The 20915-nt window shown below is 45.2% G+C and overlaps 2 protein-coding genes across 2 annotated transcripts; both read left to right on the top strand.

Moving 5' to 3' along the window:
- Window positions 1-2782: 2782 nt before the first annotated feature.
- Window positions 2783-4180, top strand: LOC123152057 (serine/threonine-protein phosphatase 7 long form homolog). The gene is made up of 4 exons (XM_044571665.1): window positions 2783-2910; window positions 2988-3425; window positions 3516-3808; window positions 3887-4180. Exons 1-4 carry the CDS (start codon window positions 2818-2820, stop codon window positions 4176-4178), a joined length of 1116 nt encoding a protein of 371 aa, XP_044427600.1. The 5' UTR covers window positions 2783-2817; the 3' UTR covers window positions 4179-4180.
- Window positions 4181-16028: 11848 nt separating this feature from the next.
- Window positions 16029-18507, top strand: LOC123148232 (PHD finger-like domain-containing protein 5A). Its single transcript, XM_044567611.1, has 2 exons — window positions 16029-16217; window positions 17936-18507. Exon 2 carries the CDS (start codon window positions 17954-17956, stop codon window positions 18284-18286), a length of 333 nt encoding a protein of 110 aa, XP_044423546.1. The 5' UTR covers window positions 16029-16217; window positions 17936-17953; the 3' UTR covers window positions 18287-18507.
- The last annotated feature ends 2408 nt before the right edge of the window (window positions 18508-20915 follow it).

The raw sequence follows: 20915 nt of genomic DNA, 5'->3' as shown, positions 1-20915 counted from the left end.
AGTGGGCTATGTCTACGCAGAGGGTTTTCAAGACACACATATCAAGTCCAACAAACTATACCGTGAAATGTGTTGTAACAGGTTGTCCTGGGAAGGTGCACGGTCACGTGCCGAAGTATGACATCCACTGGGTTGTCACCATTGTCGTCCCACATAATTGTGTGAGGACGAACCTGCTGGTGAAGCATCCGAACCTGACTTCAAGTCTCATTGCGCAACTCATGTATACTGAGATAGTAGAGAAGAAAGATATGGAAGCAAAACACATCCAGACAGCAGTGAAGGTCAGATGGAATTATGTCATTGCTTATGGGAAGGCTTGGAGGGCTAAGCAGAAGGCTATGGAGGAAAGGTTTGGGACGTTCTTCGACTCATATGATAATGTTGTCCGTCTCCTGGGCATACTGAAGGAGAGGAATCCGGGCACTTATGTGAACGTACAACACATGAGGTTGCTGAGTATACCAGATTTCAAGGTGTTGAAACGAGTGTTCTTCTCATTTGCTATGTGCATCGAAGCTTTCCGGCATTGTCCTCCTGTTATGTTTGTGGATGGTACATTCCTGACCGGTCAGTATAGAGGGCAAATCCTGACTGCTATTGGTGTGGACGGGAACAATCAAATCATCCCACTTGCCATGGCATTTGTGGAGGGTGAGAACTTTCTCAGCTGGGTTTGGTTCTTCCGCCAAGTGAAAATTGCCATCGTGAAGGACCGACCAAACGTGTGTGTCATTCATGACAGACATGCTGGTATATTGAAGGCCGTGAAGACACTTCGGAATCCAGCAGATGACGAACCAACACCTTGGAGGGACTTGCAGAGCCGGTGGTGCATGCGCCATCTTGGGGCTAATTTTTTCTCACAGTTCAAGAACAAGCGGTTGATGAACTTGTTCAAAAAATTATGCAAGCAGAGCCAGCAGCGGAAATACGAATTTATTTGGTCAAAACTAGATGAGTTTACTAAGAAGCAGGTCCGTGCAAGGAAGAAAATGGAAGAAGATCAGGTTAAATTAGCAGCACTCATCGCGGAGCTAGAGGAGCCAGTTGGTCTTTGTGACTTGCCAGCAATTGACCCTCCTAATACTAAGAGAAAGAAGGGAAGGGCAATAAAGAATTTTTCTGAGTGGATAGAGAAAGAGCCTCCAATGAATTGGTCTTTGCTGCATGACACACATGGAGCTAGGTATGGCCACATGACAACCAATCTTGCAGAGGTGTATAACTTTGTGCTGAGAGGGAATAGAGCATTGCCACTCACAGCTATTGTGGAGGCTGTATTCCATGGCACTTTGAGATATTTCAGAGAAAGGCACGAGTTAGCAAAGAAGCATATTGAAGATAATCAGAACACACCTTATTGTAGCCGTGTCATGGAATACATGGCAAAGAAGATAGAGAAAGCAAAGAAGCACAGTGTCAGACTCATAGGGAATCAAGAAAGGAGGTATGAGGTTCAGCTTCCTACCGATGGTTTTGGTTCTGGAAATGAGGTGAAGACACACGAGGTAAAAATTGGAACGGAATTTTATCCAACGTGTGAGTGTACATGCAACAAACCGAAGTTGCTGCACCTACCTTGCTCTCATGTGTTGGCTGCCTGTGGCCAGATTCAGTTGGATGCTATATCCTTCGTGTCCCCATACTATTTAAAAGAGCCAGTGCTCAACACCTGGACAGGCGAGATGACAGGGTTTAGAGTCGTCGGCAATTTCAACAAGGTAAACGATGGTGAGAGAGTATACATCCCGCATCCAGACCTTCGGCGAACAAGTAGGGGCAAACGAAAGGCCCGTCGCATCCAGAACGATATGGACCAGTCTGAAGCTGGCGGAGCAACCAGACAATGTTTGTTATGCACGGCTTATGGGCATAGGATGAAATATTGTCCCGACCTGAACAAAGATGGTGCTTCCGCATCGACGAGTGCTTCCACGTCGACGGCTGCGACAACAAGAGCAAGAGGCGGACGTGGTCGTGGCAGTCGAGGCCGAAGGGGCGGATGAGGAAGAAATAACTCACAAGCTATATAATGTGCCGTAGTGGGTTTTAATATGTAATATGTCAGGACTATGTTTTAATTTGTAATATGTGAGGACTATGTTTTAATTTGTAATATGTGAGGGCTATGTTTTAATATGTAATATGTCAGGACTATGTTTTAATTTGTAATATGTGAGGACTATGTTTTAATATGTAATATGTCAGGACTATGTTTTAATTTGTAATATGTCAGGACTATGTTATAATTTGTGCGGATAATTTGAATTGCAGATATGTCTTCGTATCCGTTGCTTAATGGTAACATCGATAGAAAGCACCGGGGCGCTCTTACGGAAGCGGGCAACAACTTAGACGTGTTGGTCACTCGTACCCCAAAGACTAACTGGCTGATACACGATTCATGGGTTGATAGGTATGTGTGCATATAATGGAGACCATATAATGACTTACTATGTTTGACATACTTTTCATAACCGCTAACAATCTCTTTATTTTGTAGGTTAAGTTGGGCTGGACTTCTACCCTTGGCACGGCTGGTTGAGGGTACATTGGATGAGTGGATTGATGGTCCGGACTTAGATGAGGCAGGTGAACCATTGCAGTTACACAAGAGGCAAGTGAGACGTTTCTCTTACGACAAGTCACTCCTTACCTGCTTAGTAGATAGATGGAGACCAGAAACACATACGTTTCACTTTCCTTGGGGAGAGATGGCGCCTACTTTACAGGATGTGTCTTACTTGTTGGGATTACCTCTGGCCGGTGCTGGCCATAGGTCCCTTAGAGGCAGAATCTGGGTGGCAAGCAGCGATGCAGACCCGTTTTTTGGCTGCAGTCCCGACTGCTAGGGCTATAGACAACGATCCTCATGGACCTCTTTTTAGATGGTTGAGCCAGTTTCAGGTAACCATCACGGCCACTTAAACAAATGTTGTTTTTTAGTTGTCTGATGTTCATACAATTATTACGTTTCTATGTAGATTGTCTCGTTAGGACATCCCGACGTTCAGTTGTCGGAGGCTCAGATTGACCGGTCCCTAGAGGCATATATTCTTTGGCTATTCGGCAAGACAATGTTTACGGAGAACCACGTGACCACTGTCGATGCACGACTCATCGGTATTGCACGAGAGATAGCTGACGCACGTTGCCCTGCGGATATTCTACAGAGGAGTTTTGGTTCTGCTGTGTTAGCGGCTACGTACAGAGGCCTGTGCAAAGCTTGCTTGTTGAAGTCTAGAAAATCTAGTCTTGTTGGATGTCCATTATTGTTGCAGCTTTGGTCATACGAGAGGTTCCCTATTGGACGACCCTATGTCTACATTGATAAACCTTTTGGTTTGGAGGACTTAGCTGGGACTTATGTGCCTGCTATCGGCGACTTACCTACTATGGGATCTGTTTGGACACGGCGAGAGGTACTTTTATATTAAGTAACAATTAATTCAATTATTTCTTGCCATTCAATAGTATTACTAATGCTTATTTGTTGTCATGCACAGAGACAGTTTGCGCATACTCAGGTTAGGGGATGCTACCCGTCCTTCATGGCGCAGTTTGATAGTTTGCACGAGGATCAAGTTATTTGGGAGCCATACTCGCCTCAGGCTATATCATCGAGGTACCCAGTTGGGATTTCTGGATTGTGCACTAGAGATCGGCACTTTTGGATGACCAAGGCCAAGTTGGTGTTCGACGTGACGGTTGAGGAGATGTCTCTTCATAGGGTGATGAGACAGTTCGGTCTATATCAAGAGCCTGCGATTCCAGATATTCCACACTTGCCAGACCACGTGCACAAGTAAGTACTAATACTATTTTAGTTGGCAGCTCTGCATTCATAATATACCTAATCATGTATCGCGCATGTCAATCTCAGGGACAGTCGCCTAGGAGGAAACAAGTCCATGACTTATTGGCTTGAGAGCATTACCCCTTACGTTGACGAATGGACTACCGCTGCGACAAATATCTGGGGTGAGGTTCGGCCCTTTAACTGGGAAATGTTTGGGTTGTATCTGCAGCGTTACCGGCATACAACGAGGATCTACTTGGTTCCATCAGCTGCTACTGATCAGATCGAAGCCCCTCTCACCAGCGATATGTACCCAACTGCCTCTGTTGTGGGAACCAGACACCACGCGGTAAATGCCTTGGTTCTCATATGTTAAGTCTTTTGTTAATCTGGACATATTCGCTTGGTTGTCTATTCGTGGTGTCTATCATACAACGAGCATATAATTGGTTCATTCTTTGTGTATAGGGTGACTTGACAGTACAGGTGCGAGAGGAGGTTTCCGCTTTAATGCGGCGCTTTCAGAGGGGAGAAACTATCCCACCGCGAGAGGGCGTCTCATGGTTGAGGCGTCTTGATGACAAGCTACGCGGGATTTACGCAGCTGTTACGTGTAGACGGACTTCGGATGTTGCACTTCCTCCTCCAGCACATCGTCCGCCACGTCCCTCTGTACAACATTCAGAACCACGACCCTCTGTGCACCGTTCAGAACCACGACCCTCTGTGCACCGTGCAGAACCTCATCCTTCACAGCCAGGGAGCTCTTCCTGGCATGAGCCACCTCCTTCACAGCCAGGGAGATCTTCCTGGCATGAGCCACCTCCTTCACAGCCAGGGAGATCTTCCTGGCATGAGCCACCTCCTTCACAGCCAGGGAGCTCTTCCTGGCATGAGCCACCTCCTTCACAGCCAGGGAGCTCTTCCTGGCATGAGCCACCTCCTTCACAGCCAGGGAGCTCTTCCTGGCATGAGCCACCTCCTTCATAGCTAGGGAGCGCTTACTGGCATCAGCAGATGAATCTAGGTAACACTACTCACTACATTCTTTTGAACAGTGTAGTAATCGTTCTTGCATTCTCAGCAGTCACTGATGCTTACTGGTGGTGCTTCGTTCATGCATTTGTATCAATTTTACTTTACCGCAGGCGGCAACCAGTCGCAACCATTCATGCATTCAGAGCAGTCACCGATCCTTAGTGGTGGTGCTTCGTACTTTGAGGGCGACCGCGAGGATGATGACCAAGCTACAAACATTTATGGCTTCTCGCAGACAGTGTTTCACACTCCACCACCACCACCGACGCAGGAGACACAGACCGTGACAGACGAGGTTAACTATGGTCGTGGTTATCGCGAGCCTCGTCCACCGCCTCAGCGCTTATCGCCTTCGGGTCCTCGCCCAAGGAAGACCCAGACTCGTCGTCGTCCCCCGCAGTGATATGCTTATCTATCTATGTATGACTCATTATCTATGTTAGTTTCAGACTATTCGCAGCTGTGTGTCAGTATTTATGTATGAGACATGCTTCATGTATGTGTTACTATCGCACTTGCTTCTATGTGATCAGGAGACATATATTGTTTTATGTATGCGAGACACATATTACTATTAATTCGCATTCTTATTTCAGTTACATTTCCAAATAGACTACAACCGATAATTAAGATACAAGTACATCTGAATTAAACGGTGCGGCTGAACTTGTGCAATACATCTTACATACTACAAAATGAAATTCAGATAGAACATAATGCCATACAATAATACAATACAAACTAATAATGCAAATACATCTCAATGAAACGGTACAACTGGAATACATCTTACATACTACATGAAGTCATCATCGTCATCCTCTGTTGATGCAGCCCTCTTGCCCTTCGACGATGCGCTCTTCTTGCCTTTCGTCAATGCAGAACTCTTGCCCTTGGTCAATACAGAACTCTTGCCCTTCGCGGATGCATAACTCTTTCCTTTGGACGATGCAGAACTCTTGCCCTTCGACGATGCAGAACCCGGAAGCGGCGGCATGAAGATATCATCGTCGTCCTCGCTCTCCTCAGTCCATAAAAATGGATGCTTTTCTGCAGTCCTTCTAAAAGTTTCACTCTTCGGCTCCACCACCTTCTTCCACCTTTCATGCAACCTAAGAAGTTCTTGATGTACCTCCTCATAGGTCCTTTCAGGCCACCCAGACCTACGTAGTTGGTGAGCCAACTCATTCATTATGGTGTCACTACCGGTGAGTTCGTCCCATGGAACTATCCTATTGTCCATCCTGAAATCGGTAGCTAGACTCAGCAGAGTGCTGCTCATCTTAGGGTGAAAACTATGATCGAATGGATAGTGGGACATCTCGACTACACTACACTGGAATGCCTTATCCACCTCCGCCTGAAGGGGGTTTTATAGATACAGAGGAGAAAATGGCGGGAAAGAATAACTGCGGTATGGCGGGAAAGGGTTGGCGGGAAGGGATTGGCGGGCAAATAAGGCGGGAAGGGATTGGTGGGAAAATAAGGCGGGAACGGATTGGCGGGAAAATAAGGTGGGAAGGGATTGGCGGGGAGGGGTTGGCGAGAAACGGGTGGTGGAAACATATGACGGGAAGGGGTTGGCGGGAAACGGGTGGCGGGAAGGGGTGGGCGGGAAACGGGTGGCGACAAAATACAATTCAGCATGAGCCATGCAACTTCGGCCTAGGGTTGACCAAAAAGTGACTTTTCGGCCTAGGCTTGACCAAAAAGTCTATTTCGGTCTAAGTGTGGCCGAAAAGTACTACTTCGGCCTAAGTGTGGCCGAAAAGTACTACTTCGGCCTAAGTGTGGCCGAAAAGTACTACTTCGGCCTAGCTATGGCCGAAAAGTACTATTTCGGCCTAGTTGTGGCCGAAAAGTACTACTTCGGCCAAAGATTGGCTGACGGGCTATTAGTTTTGTTTTTTTTTCATTCTACGCTATAGTTTCCGAAATTGCTACAAAAAATAACATAGTTTTGAAAAAAAATCTGAAAAATTGAGCTTTATTGTCTCTTATTTTATACGTGTGAAGCCCCTAGTGCAGGGGTATATGGCCACTAAGCCTTTGTCAATGATACTTTTGTGTCGGACTCGTCTATCCGTGTCCGTGGTCTTAATGACCTGTTCCGATGTTCTGGCTGGTGAAGCCATTGTATTGTGGGGCTGTTAAAGCGGCCGCACAATCCTCCGCTTGGGGGAGGTGTTCTCACTGCTTCCCCTTTAAGGAGATGATGCCGCGTGGACCGGGCATCTTAAGCGTAAGAGATGCATAATGCGGTATTGCGTTAAAGCAGGCGAAAGCTTTGCGTCCCAGTAGTGCTTGATAGCGACTTGAGAATGGGACAATGTGGAAAGTCAGCTTTTCGCGACGGAAGTTATCAGCAGAGCCGAAAATAACCTCAAGCCGGAGAAAACCCATGCAATGGGTGTCCAGACCTGGCGTTACTCCTTGAAAGGAGGTTTTGCTGTGGCGAATTCTTTTTGGGTCGATCCCCATGTGGCGGATTGAGTCCTGATATATCAGGTTGAGTCCGCTGCCACCATCCATAAGGACATTTGAAAACTGGAGTCCGCCAATTATTGGATCGAGTACCAGGGCGATCCAGCCTGGGTTCCTGACACTTCTAGAATAATCCAGATGATCGAAGATGATTGGTTTTGACAACCAATGGCGGGATTCCTTTGGGATAGGCCGTGGGGCGCGTACCTTTATGGGAGCCACACATTTTGTTATGCGGAGTAAGTTTACTGTTTTTACTTCTTGTGGGAAATTCTTTTGTTTCCTGATACTCTGCTTTTGGGGTTTGTCCTCGTCTTCGCTTGGTGTGTCGAGCCCCTTGTGTTCGGTGTTGAGTCTGCCGGATTGTTTGAAAACCCAACAATCTCTGTGGGTATGGTTAGCAGGCTTTCCGGGAGTGCTGTGTATTTGACATATCCTATCCAAGATTTTGTTTAGGTTGGATAGGTCGTCCCTATTATCTTGGAGGGGCGGCTTTTTCTGATTCTGTCGTGAGCTTTTGAATCCGGCATTGACTGCCGTGCTCTTCGGACTTTTTTCCTTAGTCCAGCGACGGTCCTTATTGCGTCGCGGTTTTCCGTTTCCATCCCTAGTTTCGAATGTACTTGAGTCGCTGGTGCTGCATCTTGCCAACCAGCTGTCCTCTCCTGCGCAAAAGCGGGTCAGTGTGGCCATTGTTCTTGGCTTTTCTTGGCCGAGGTGTCTGGCGAGCCATTCGTCTCGGACATTATGCCTGAAAGCCGCTAAGGCTTCGACGTTCGGACAATCGACTATCTGATTCTTTTTAGTAAGGAATCTATTCCAGAATTGTCGAGCTGACTCGCCGGGCTGTTGAGTTATGTGACTAAGATCGTCTTCATCCGGAGGGCGGACATAGGTCCCTTGAAAATTTTCTCGGAAAGCGTCCTCGAGCTCTTCCCAACTTTCGATTGTGTTTTCAGGAAGGCTTTTGAGCCAATGCCGGGCTGGCCCTTTAAGCTTGAGGGGTAAGTATTTTATGGCGTGGAGGTCATCTCCTCTAGCCATATGTATGTGGAGGATATAACCCTCGATCCAGACTCCAGGGTCTGTTGTTCCATCATATGCCTCTATGTTTACGGCTTTGAATCCCGCTGGAAATTCATAATCCAGGACCTCATCGGTGAAACATGGGGGTTGTGCGGCACCCCTGTATTTGGGTGTGCCGGATTCTGATAATGGCTTTACTGCATTGCTTACGAGAGCTTGCTTTCTTGGCCCGTAAATGGACCTGGTTGGGCCATGATGCGAATCCTTAAGTGGGTCACATGCCGGCTTAAGTGCGGCGCTGCTTGCCGCTTTATGCTGGCCATGGGGTCGTCTATCCGACCATGTAGCTTTCTCACTTTTGGAATGCGAGGGCTCTAAGGCCTCCTCGTCGAATTCAGGCAGTAGCTTTCTCTTCGGATAGCTTTTAGTGCGGCGACTGTCGCCGTATTTATCTGCGGTATTGATTACTTTACTCCATCTGATCCTGAGTGCATCTTCCGCAGTTTTTAGCTTCCGCTTCTGCTTTTTCAGGCTGCGTGTGGTTGCAACAAGCCGTTTTGTGGAGGTTCTTCTGCTTCGTGGGCTTGTCCGGCGTAGGGTCGTCCGGAATGCCATTTTTGTCGGGGGAGGGATGTTCAGTTTCTCTATCCAGGTTGTCCTGTTGGGACGGTTGCTCTAAGGCATGCTCGTCGTCTACCGGCTCATCCTGCTTTATGGCTGGGTCTTTATCGAGGCAGGGCTCGGGTCGGCGTTTACACCGACGCTTTGATTGTTTTTCGAGAGATCGATCCCTCTTTCCATCCCCGTTTTCCTCGGTGTTGCTTCCTTTAGGGCTATCCACCATGTACACATCGTGAGATGAGGTGGCTGTCCAATGCCCTATAGGCGTTGGTTCTTGGTTGTCTCCTGCATCGTCGTCCATACCGTCGATGTCTTCGGAGTCGAAGTCGAGCATGTCGGTTAAGTCGTCGACAGTGGCTACAAAGTGGATGGTGGGTGGGTTTTGAATTTCTTCATCATTCGAATCCCATCCTTGCTGACCGTAGTCCGGCCAGGGCTCTCCTGATAAAGAGAGAGACTTTAGCGAATTCAGGATGTCGCCGAAGGGCGAGTGCTGAAAGATGTCTGCGGCGGTGAACTCCATTATCGGCGCCCAATCGGATTCGATTGGCAGGGGCGCGGGGGGTTCGGAGTTTGGAAAGGAATCCGGCTCCTCGGAGTCACGGGCCATGCGGAGTGCGGGGCTAGAGTTCGACTCGATCGCCTCTGAGATCGCAGCCCCTGAGGCAGCGTCCAACCGATGATCCTCGATTGGCGCAGTAGGCTCCAAATCAATGGTCGGAACCGATGCATGTGCGGCCTCCAAGGCGCTGTTCGGCGGCAGAGCTATATCATGCCCATCGAGACAGTGCGGCGCGCTTGGCTGTGGCTCGAATCCGTCAAAGATCAAGTCCCCGCGGATGTCAGTTGTGTAGTTTAGGCTTCCAAACCTGACCTGATGGCCAGGGGCGTAGCTTTCGATCTGCTCAAGGTGGCCAGGCGAATTGGCCCGCAGTGCGAAGCCGCCGAAGACAAAGATCTGTTCGGGGAGAAAAGTCTCACCCTGGACCGCATCGTTGTTGATGTTCAAAGGAGCCATCGGGCCTGAAAGCGACGACACAGAGGAACTCTCAATGAAAGCACCAATGTTGGTGTCAAAACCGGCGGATCTCGAGTAGGGGGTCTCGAACTGTGCGTCTAGGCCGGATGGTAACAGGAGGCAAGGAACACGATGTTTTACCCAGGTTCGGGCCCTCTTGATGGAGATAAAACCCTACGTCCTGCTTGATTAATATTGATGATATGGGTAGTACAAGAGTAGATCTACCACGAGATCAAGGAGGCTAAACCCTAAAAGCTAGCCTATGGTATGATTGTTGTAATGATGAAGTGGTCCTACGGACTAAAACCCTCCGGTTTATATAGACACCGGAGAGGGTTAGGGTTACACAAAGTCGGTTACAATGGTAGGAGATCTTGAATATCCGTATCGCCAAGTTTGCCTTCCACACCAAGGAAAGTCCCATCCGGACACGGGACGAAGTCTTTAATCTTGTATCTTCATAGTCCTGGAGTCCGGCTGAAGGTATAGTCCGGCTACCCGAACACCCCCTAATCCAGGACTCCCTCAGGCCCCGTCTTTGGAGGCATCTTCGCCTCACGCCTAGCTGCACATTTTAACATACCTATTAGGCATTATGAGAAGGAAGAAAAATTGCTGCCTCCTGTTTATTTAGATTATAAGAGTATGGTAGCACACGATTTTATTGTTAAGAATAGGGAAAATGAGCTCAAATACAAATTGTTCTTTGATAAACATCATCCTGAAACTATTACCCTGCCTGCTCCTTCCTTGTTTGATTTATCTGCAGGCAAGTACCTTGTTCTGTTGGAGGCTATTCATGCCTATCGGAACCCTACATCAACCACAGAGCCAGAGTCGGAACCACAAGTTGATCTTCCACGACAGTCTAATTACCAGTGGGATCCAGATATGATTGCCAACCAGTGGCAATCAAAGTCTTCTTCTTCGCAGTACGACCCCAACTATTACTATGGATATCCGACAGGCCAACCGTGGCCATAGACCAACTTAGGCCAAAAGCCTAAGCTTGGGGAGTACGTATTTCTCACCGACATTACATTCATATTCACACACTCATTGCTAGTTGTCGGTGCTCATACATTTTCATTGTAATATCAATGCTAGTTTATTTTCTCTTTTTATGCTTTCTTCTTGTGTGTTTAATAAACCTTAAAAAAATAGTTATAGCTTTTAGTTAGTTTTTTCCATGCTTGTAATAGTAATTAAAAAGAAAATTCAAAAAGATTTCCTGTTCTTCTTTTTGCTTGTTGGGAGTTTTCCCGTGTAAATAGTTTTATTTTTTTTCTTTTCTCTGGGGGTCGATAGGAGAAGACCATGATTAAATTGTTAAAGTGACTCCTATATGCATTATTGTTGATTTAACCAAGAGTCCATATTGCCTTGTCTTCTCCTATTTATTGAATACTTGCAGATTCCAGCTTAGTTCAATGCACGTGCACTATTATTGTTATTCACATCGTTCGGTCGTGCAAGTGAAAGGCAATTATGACGATATATGATGAACTGATTGAGATGGGAGAAGCTGGTATGAACTCGACCTCTCTTGTTTTTGTAAATATGATTAGTTCATCGTTCCTGATTCAGCCTATTATGAATAAACATGTTTGCGACGACAATTAAAGATCATAGTTTCTTATGCCATGCTTAATTAGCTAGGAGCTTATAATAGTTTACCTTGCGTACCAACATGCTATTAAAATGGTTGTGATGTGGTATGATAGGGTGGTATCCTCTTTTGAATGATTTGAGTGGCTTGACTTGGCACATGTTCACGCATGTAGTTGAAACAAAATCAACATAGCCTCTACGATATTTATGTTCATGGTGCATTATATCATACTCATGCTTGCATTCGGTGTTAATTAATTTTAATGCATGTTCATGACTGTTGTCACTCTCTAGATGGTCGCTTCCCAGTCTTTTTCTAGCATTCACCTGTACTAAGCGAGAATACTGCTTGTGCATCCAATCTCATAAACACCAAAGTTATCCCATATGAGTCCACCATACCTACCTATATACGATATCTACCTGCCGTTCCAAGTAAATTTGTATGTGCCAAACTCTAAACCTTCAAATAAATACCCTGTTTTGTATGCTCGCATAGCTCATGTATCAACTAGGGTTGTCCGTATTTTCCATGTTAGATGTGTTATTCTCAAGAGGAGTGGACTCCGCTCCTCACTTCTGAGAAAGTGGCTGGTCACTGGGATGCCCAGTCCCATGCTTTATGCAAACCAAATCAAAATAATTGCAAACAAAACTCCAGATGGGACTCTTATTAGTTGGAGGCACTCGTTGTTTCGAGCAAGCCATGAATTGATGCTTGTTGGTGGAGGGGGAGTATAAACTTTACCATTTTGTTTGGGAACAACCTATAATGTGTGTAACATAGAAGATATCGTCATCTCTTGGTTGTTATGTTGACAATGAAAGTATACCGCTCAAAATATTATTCATCTCTATTTCAAAACCGAGCTCTGGCACCTCTACAAATCTCTGCTTCCCTCTGCGAAGGGCCTATCTATTTACTTTCATGTTGAGTCATCATCCTCTTATTAAAAAGCACCCGCTGGAGAGCACCTCAGTCATTTGCATTCATTACTGTTAGTTTACATTGAGTATGACTTGACTGGATCTCTTTTACCATGAATTACAATGTCTAGTTAGTCCTTGATCTTTAAAGGTGCTCTGCATTTATGTTTTGCGGTCTCAGAAAGGGCTAGCGAGATACTATCTTGTTATATCTTATTATGATTGTTTCGAGAAAGTGTTGTCATCCGAGATTTATTATTATTGCTCGCTAGTTTATTATGCCATTGACATGAGTAAACATGATACCTAAGCGTTATTGTGAATATGGTTAGTTTATAATCTTTGCTGAAAACTTGAATGCTGGATTTACATATTTACAACAACAAGAACAAACAGAGTTTGTAAAAGTTTTTCTTTATCACTTTCAGTTTATCAACTGAATTGCTTGACGACAAGCAAAGGTTTAAACTTGGGGGAGTTGATATGTCTCCGTCGTATCTACTTTTCCAAATAATTTTGCCCTTGTTTTGGACTCTAACTTGCATGATTTGAATGGAACTAACCCGGACTGACACTGTTTTTAGCAGAATTGCCATGGTGTTATTTATGTCTAGAAACAAAAGTTCTCGGAATGACCTGAAACTTCACGGAGATTATTTTTGGAAATAATAAAAAATACTGGCAAAAGATCAAGACCAGGGGCCCACATCCTAGCCACGAGGGTGGGGGGTGCGCCTGCCCCCCTGGGCGCGCCCCCTACCTCGTGGGCCCCCTGGAGCTCCTCCGACCTCAACTCCAACTCTATATATTCGTGTTCAGAGAGAAAAATCGGAGAGAAAGATTCATCGTGTTTTACGATACGGAGCTGCCGCCAAGCCCTAAACTCTCTTAGGAGGGCTGATCTGGAGTCCATTCGGGGCTCCGGAGAGGGGAATCCGTCGCCATCGTCATCATCAACCATCCTTCATCACCAATTTCATGATGCTCACTGTCGTGCGTGAGTAATTCCATCATAGGCTTGTTGGACAGTGATGGGTTGGATGAGATTTATCATGTAATCGAGTTAGTTTTGTTAGGATTTGATCCCTAGTATCCACTATGTTCTGAGATTGATGTTGCTATGACTTTGCTATGCTTAATGCTTGTCACTAGGGCCCGAGTGCCATGATTTCAGATCTGAACCTATTATCTTTTCATCAATATATGAAAGTTCTTGATCCTATCTTGCAAGTCCATAGTCACCTACTATGTGTTATGATCCGGCAACCCCGAAGTGACAATAATCGGGACCATTTCCGGTGATGACCATAGTTTGAGGAGTTCATGTATTCAGTATGTGTTAATGCTTTGGTCCGGTACTCTGTTAAAATGAGGCCTTAATATCCCTTAGTTTCCGTTAGGACCCCGCTGCCACGGGAGGGTAGGACAAAAGATGTCATGCAAGTTCTTTTTCATAAGCACGTATGACTATATTTGGAATACATGCCTACATTACATTGATGAATTGGAGCTAGTTCTGTGTCACTCTAGGTTATGACTGTTACATGATGAACCGCATCCGGCATAATTCTCTATCACTGATCCATTGCCTACGAGCTTTCCATATATTGTTCTTCGCTTATTTACTTTTCCATTGCTATTGTTATCATCACTACAAAATACCAAAAACATTACTTTTGTTACCGTTACTTTTGCTATTCATATTACTTTGCTACTAAATACTTTGTTGCAGATATTAAGTTTCCAGGTGTGGTTGAATTGACAACTCAGCTGTTAATACTTGAGAATATTCTTTGGATCAATAAATTTGGGTTGAATACTCTATCCTCGAAAACTGTTGCGATCCCCTATACTTGTGGGTTATCATATCTCCTGGGGGTAGAAGGCTTCGAGAGACCTTCATGGACCCGAGGGTGCAGAGGTGGAGGACAAAGATGCGGAGAAAGGGGAGATCGATGCAGCAGTGACTGTGACCGAAGACGACAATAGCGACATCGATTGGAGGCGTCTTCGACTACAGGGTTCACCAGGACGCGGCCGAGTAGTTTGGCACGCCGGCAAGGTCTAGCATGGTGATTGGATGAGCAAATGAGAAACGATGCTGGCATTGACGCGCCACGCCTTGACGTGCCACCCTCACCATCGTCATGCCTAATGTCGAACATTGCCAAATTAAAGCTCGTCATGTCTTCTCGCGGTCGTGTGTTGCCTCAGAGTGTGTATCGCTTATGGTTAGTGCTACTATACTTGTTACTTTCGCATGATTATAGGATCTTCCACATGAATACTATCAATTGCAAAGGGAAGATTGATAATTCTATGGGCTAAGCTATTTTAGGTTCGGTTGTCTTAAATAAAGAAATTAAGGACCAAAAGTTTCCATGACCAGACTGGTACATGGAACTTAGTTTGGAGCCTTTTGTGCCCACCAAAGTTCAAAAAATTATCTAGAGAGCGTTGCATAGTGTGATTCCATGCTGGTCTATTCTAGCTAATAAGCATCTTAAAATTAATCCTAATTGTCTTGCACGCAATCAGGGACCCGACACAATTCAACATCTTCTGTTTGAATGCAAACTCGCAGTGGACGTTTGAAAATCTCTCAGTCTGGAGGATGTCATTAGGAGAGCAACCAATGTGGACAGGGCTAGTGAAGCTGTTTTGTGGCACTTGTTATGCTTAAAGGACATTGATATTCATATGTTGGGACTGCCAAAACAAAGGGAAATTATGGCAACGGCAGCATAATACCCTTGGTACGAAAGGAGGAAATTGACCCATGGTGGAATATATCCAAAATGCAGCTCAAATAAGTTTGGCAGTGAGAGGACTTGCGGCCAACTTCGTTATATCATGTAGTCTGAAACCTATATAGAAAGTGGTTGGTTGTGTGAAACCAAGATATAGCCATGTCAAACTAAATGTTGATGCTGGATTTGACAGTGACACGCTGGAGGGTTCAGTCGGTGCAGTTTTTCGAGATCATAGCGGGCAGTTTGTTGCTGCTACTAACAAAAAACTTGATACTTGTTTTATTTCATTTACAGCAGAGGCAATAGTTGTCCGATTTGGTATGAATATTGCGTGCGTCGTGAGGCTGCAGCAAAGTTGAAATCTGTTCAAATAATGTGGACGTCGCTGAAGCTCTAAAAGAGGGTAGTTCTACCTCTGTTGCTAGTGCAATCTTCGATGATTGCTACTTTATGTCCTTAGATTTTACCATATAATCTATAATTATTACTAGTTTAGAGAAAGTAATTAAGTAGCTCATAAATTAGCTAGGTTAGCTAAGTTTTCTCCCCCTGAAATTATGGATGGATTCGGCCTTTAGTGCGATCATCCCAATGCTTGTATATGATGCTACTATCGTGACACATGAAAAAAAGGGGGAGTTTATTGTAAGAAAAAAATGACCAAAAGTTTCCAGCCGTTTCCAGCGCGGAGCGTACTGAACTCGTCACGCCGTTTCCAGCCGTTGGATTGGATGAGCTGTGCTGTATTCGGTCGGAGGCTCGGATCGTGCATCCATCTGTAAGCTTCTTGACTCTTGTAGCACCCACCCCTCGAAAAAGGAAGCAGCATCACTCTCCGCCGCGCCGCGAGAACTAGCCGAGCCCATCGTGTATCCTCGTCGCCGCCAGGAGCACGGAGCGACACCGCCGCCGCAGCCAGCGCTTCCTCTCCAAGGTGCGTGACCACCGAATCCAAAACTTCTCTGGATGAACCATGGTTCTTTTCCGTCGCCAGAAACACATGCCCTAGAGCACATGCGGCTCGAGTAGGGCTGTAGGGGACAGAGGGGTCTGTATCCCGTTGGTTGGGGGGTTGCGCGAAAGCCGATAAACGCGGTGTCACCGATGGTGGAACGCAGTTGAGCGCCTGGTTTTTAGTGAGACAATTTTTGCCTGATGACTTGGGGATTTTGCGCTCGTGCACGTGAAGTGTTTGATGGAATGTTGTGGTCGGCGCTGCCGAATCTTGTGTGGCCACGGCTTGTAGAGCATGGAGCAGAGTCCTATGCTTTTCAAAGTGTAAATCAAATTGGAGGCTAGCAAGTTTGTTTATGCATGTTAGTCTTTGCATTATGAGCCTAACTCTCAACAGAAGCTGTTTCTGGTAAAGCGTTGCTGTTTAGTTTTGTGTGTCAAAATGTTTAGGGAAGCTTGTCCGATCCTATCCAGCACTGCAGGTGGTTATAACTCAAAACCTGTGTCTATGTTGTTTTGTCATATGTATTTCTGATCAGCCATGCCTACAATCGATGATGTGGGCAGAGCTGCTGTTTGACGGACAGCCTAATTACACTGTTGCCGGCCATTGTATATGGGGCTGTTGCTTTGCTAGTCCCCGTAGCTCAGTCACATTCCTCTGGTTTAGGTCTTCAATTTCCCCCAAATCGTGAGTTACGATTAGTCGGTTTCTCTTTGAGACAGATTTGTGCTCAGAGTAATTTGAATACTGCAGTCTCCTTACTGGAATTAATAATAATAATAAATAGGTTCAGTTGATTGCAGTATCCAAATTATATATGACATCAACAACAAATCTGTGGAACTAGCCAACCAGGTGACCATTGATTGGAAATGTTGTGGAGCAACTTCCAACGTCGAAACCAGGATTACATCGCCTAACATACCACACCTTTCTTTTGCGGGGAATTTAATATGCTATACCTAAAGGCATGAATCATGGGGTAGCATTCTTCTTGAGTATGAGTGAGTTTCTAGCTTAGCCACTAGTTGTGAGAACATGTGATCAGTGATTTGTTGTAGCTTTAGTAGGAAACATGTGCCTAGGTGTTAGTATGTCACAACACACTCTTACGATGTATACCCTTGCACGGAACTGTATCTTTTTTTATGAGAGATCTCTGTTAGGAGATACTCAGTGGCTTTCAAATTGGTTAGCTTAAATGTTGGTAATGTTGGCATTTTCTGGTGATTTGTGATGTTTCTCTTTGTAAGATATCCCATGAAATTGTGTTTGAAACCCACCTGATGATGCCGAACAAACATATTGGAATGATGTTGGTGCCATTTTTAGCCATACCCACCCTGTTTGCCTTTTTTTTTAATTATGAGATGTAGTAGCAGTATAATTTGTCCTTCCATTATTTCTCGTAAACCTGACAAACAATAATGGCACGTAATGTAGAGCTGGAGGAATATGTATTTCTGAAAGAGTTTTTGCTGTTTTCCTGTTTTCAGAATAATTAATTGAACAACTATTTGCTTCTCTGTAGGGGATACTGTGTTTAGTTTGCTAATAGTTACAATGGTAACCTCATTAACAGTTTGCTTCTCTTAGGAGGGGATGTGAATTGCTCATCTGCTTGTTATTCCTGCTACTTGCAGATTAACATTGCTATATTCTGATCATATATGAATCCAAATATGATTTGCCAGGTTAGCATCTGACCAGCCATGGCGAAGCATCATCCTGATCTCATCATGTGCCGGAAGCAGCCTGGCATTGCTATTGGTCGCCTGTGTGAGAAGTGTGATGGCAAGTGCGTCATCTGTGACTCGTACGTGCGCCCATGTACGCTTGTCCGGGTCTGCGACGAGTGCAACTACGGCTCGTTCCAGGGAAGGTGCGTCATCTGCGGCGGAGTTGGCATCTCAGACGCCTACTACTGCAAAGAGTGCACGCAGCAGGAGAAGGACCGAGATGGGTGCCCCAAGATTGTCAACCTTGGAAGCGCCAAGACCGATCTCTTCTACGAGCGCAAGAAGTACGGTTTTAAGAAGAGATGAATTACATACATGGATTTGTCGGGTCCTCCGGGCCTCTCATTCTGTGCCGTTACGCTAATACCAGAAGCAGGTTGCTGGGGCAGCGGCATTGTGTCCGTGTTATCGTTTGATCCTTATATACAAGAATGCATCCCTGATATGCTCTGTTGTATGGTTCAAAACTCTAGACTGCATATGCAGTATGCACTTGATGTGAATGACCATGAATGTTTGACTTGAAATGTGTGCTGGGATGGCCTTTTGTATTTTTACTTAATCGCCTCAGCTACTCTGAAGACCTGAGGTATGGCTGTAATGTAGAAATACATGCTGGTAGCAGATCATGCCTGATGTGCTTATGATGGAGAGTCAGCTGGAAGTAGGGATTCAAGCGGTGGGCTGGAGGATAATACTGTAGTGCAGATGTAGTGTTAATTTCGCGGGACGAAGCGGGATGCCGCTTGCACCCCAAGCTGAAAGTAATCTGATCAGTGGCGTTCTTGCTGGGCGTATGGACGTACCATGTATGCACTTCCAGGATTTTGTACTTGTATAGGGGATAGATAACCTAGGAGAAAATCATTTTGGAGCTCGGCCTCCATGGAGGCTGATCTTTTTTTTTTGAAAAATTCAAAATTCATACTATTTGATTTCAAAAAAATCTGAAAAAATTGCACAAGTACACAAGGATATGATGTGTATATGTGTAAAATTTCAGAATGAAATACCTTGAGATGCGATCTGTGCAAAAAGAACAAATTCATGGACTTTTGGGATGAATAGTATCATGTGTTGAAAAGCCAAAGATTTTTCTTTTTTGCACAGCCCTCATTTCAACATAATTCGTCCTGGAAATTTACACACACGTGTGTTATGCCTCCATGTATGTCTGTATTTTTTTCAGGATTTTTTGCAATGTGAAAAATATAAATTTTGTTGAATTTTGAATTTTTCAGAAACCGGCTTTCATGGAGGCCGAGCTCCAAAAGTAATTTTCGATAACCTAGCAACTATGTGACTTCAGTATTTTGTTTTTGTATATAAATTAGTAAACGTATGATCCAACTTCAAATATACCTGCAAGGTTGTAGTAAGTCTGTATCCGCAGGATAAATGCATGGCATAACAAATTAACAATTCTGTGGTTTGATCACCTATGTTTACTAATTTTAGGACCAAATAAGAGATAGTCTTATTTTTGGCTTTGAAAAAACAAAAGGCGCCCCTGCAATGACAGAATACTATTTGATTTCAAAAAAATCTGAAAAAATTGCACAAGTACACAAGGATATGATGTGTATATGTGTAAAATTTCAGAATGAAATACCTTGAGATGCGATCTGTGCAAAAAGAACAAATTCATGGACTTTTGGGATGAATAGTATCATGTGTTGAAAAGCCAAAGATTTTTCTTTTTTGCACAGCCCTCATTTCAACATATTTCGTCCTGGAAATTTACACACACGTGTGTTATGCCTCCATGTATGTCTGTATTTTTTTCAGGATTTTTTGCAATGTGAAAAATATAAATTTTGTTGAATTTTGAATTTTTCAGAAACCGGCTTTCATGGAGGCCGAGCTCCAAAAGTAATTTTGGATAACCTAGCAACTATGTGACTTCAGTATTTTGTTTTTGTATATAAATTAGTAAACGTATGATCCAACTTCAAATATACCTGCAAGGTTGTAGTAAGTCTGTATCCGCAGGATAAATGCATGGCATAACAAATTAACAATTCTGTGGTTTGATCACCTATGTTTACTAATTTTAGGACCAAATAAGAGATAGTCTTTAGGACCAAATAAGAGATAGTCTTATTTTTGGCCTTGAAAAAACAAAAGGCGCCCCTGCAATGACAGAATACTGTTTATTCGTTAGCTCACAAGATTTTGTGATGGGTGGTTTTGGCCGTGAAGGCGCACGATACATACCTGTCGCATTGTTGGCGCTGGTCGATGTTTAATCATAGTATATTGGTTTCGTGCTGTAACCGTGCTTGCCGCACGGTGTATGCCAGCACCCGGGCGTCACCTTTTATTCCACAGTGTATGGACCTGGAATAGCGATGTGGTACTAAACATCAGCGCAGCAACACGTAAGCAAGGAACCACCGACCACACGGGCTTGTTTTCCTTGGCGCTTGCCTTCGTGATAGAGCATCTCCCGCGGTGTCTCCAATGGGCCCATGACATTTTTTAGCGCCGGCGCCAAAAAGCAGTTCAGCCACGTCCTTAAGAACCCGTTTTTTGTCGGTTTAGTTTGAAACTGACGTCGGCGGACCCAAATCGAACCCGACGCCTGAAGACGCCGGAGAAACTAATTTTGGCGCGAATAGGAATGAGCCCGCCGAGTCAGCGACACGCCGCTTCGCCGTTCTCATCGCCTCGGTTCCCGCGGGAATCAATGCCAAGGCTGCCGCGCTGCCGTGTCGGTCAGCCTTCCATTGATGCCTCACGGATGGCGCAGTGAAGGCGCCACAACGCGCGTCCCACCCACTCCTGCCACGCGGCACCCGGCGAGCAAGTTCTCACCGCCTCGCTTCGGCTATAAAAGCCGACCTCCCCGTCGATGAACGCCACAGTCGCCACACCTCGCCTCCTCTCTCACCTCGTCTCGCCACAGAAGCCACTCTCCCCCTCTTCCCCCGCC

Source organism: Triticum aestivum, chromosome 7A (assembly GCF_018294505.1).
Source record: "Triticum aestivum cultivar Chinese Spring chromosome 7A, IWGSC CS RefSeq v2.1, whole genome shotgun sequence".
Lineage (NCBI taxonomy): Eukaryota > Viridiplantae > Streptophyta > Magnoliopsida > Poales > Poaceae > Triticum > Triticum aestivum.
The sequence above is the reverse complement of the archived record's forward strand: the minus strand, read 5'-3'. Positions and strand labels throughout refer to the sequence as shown.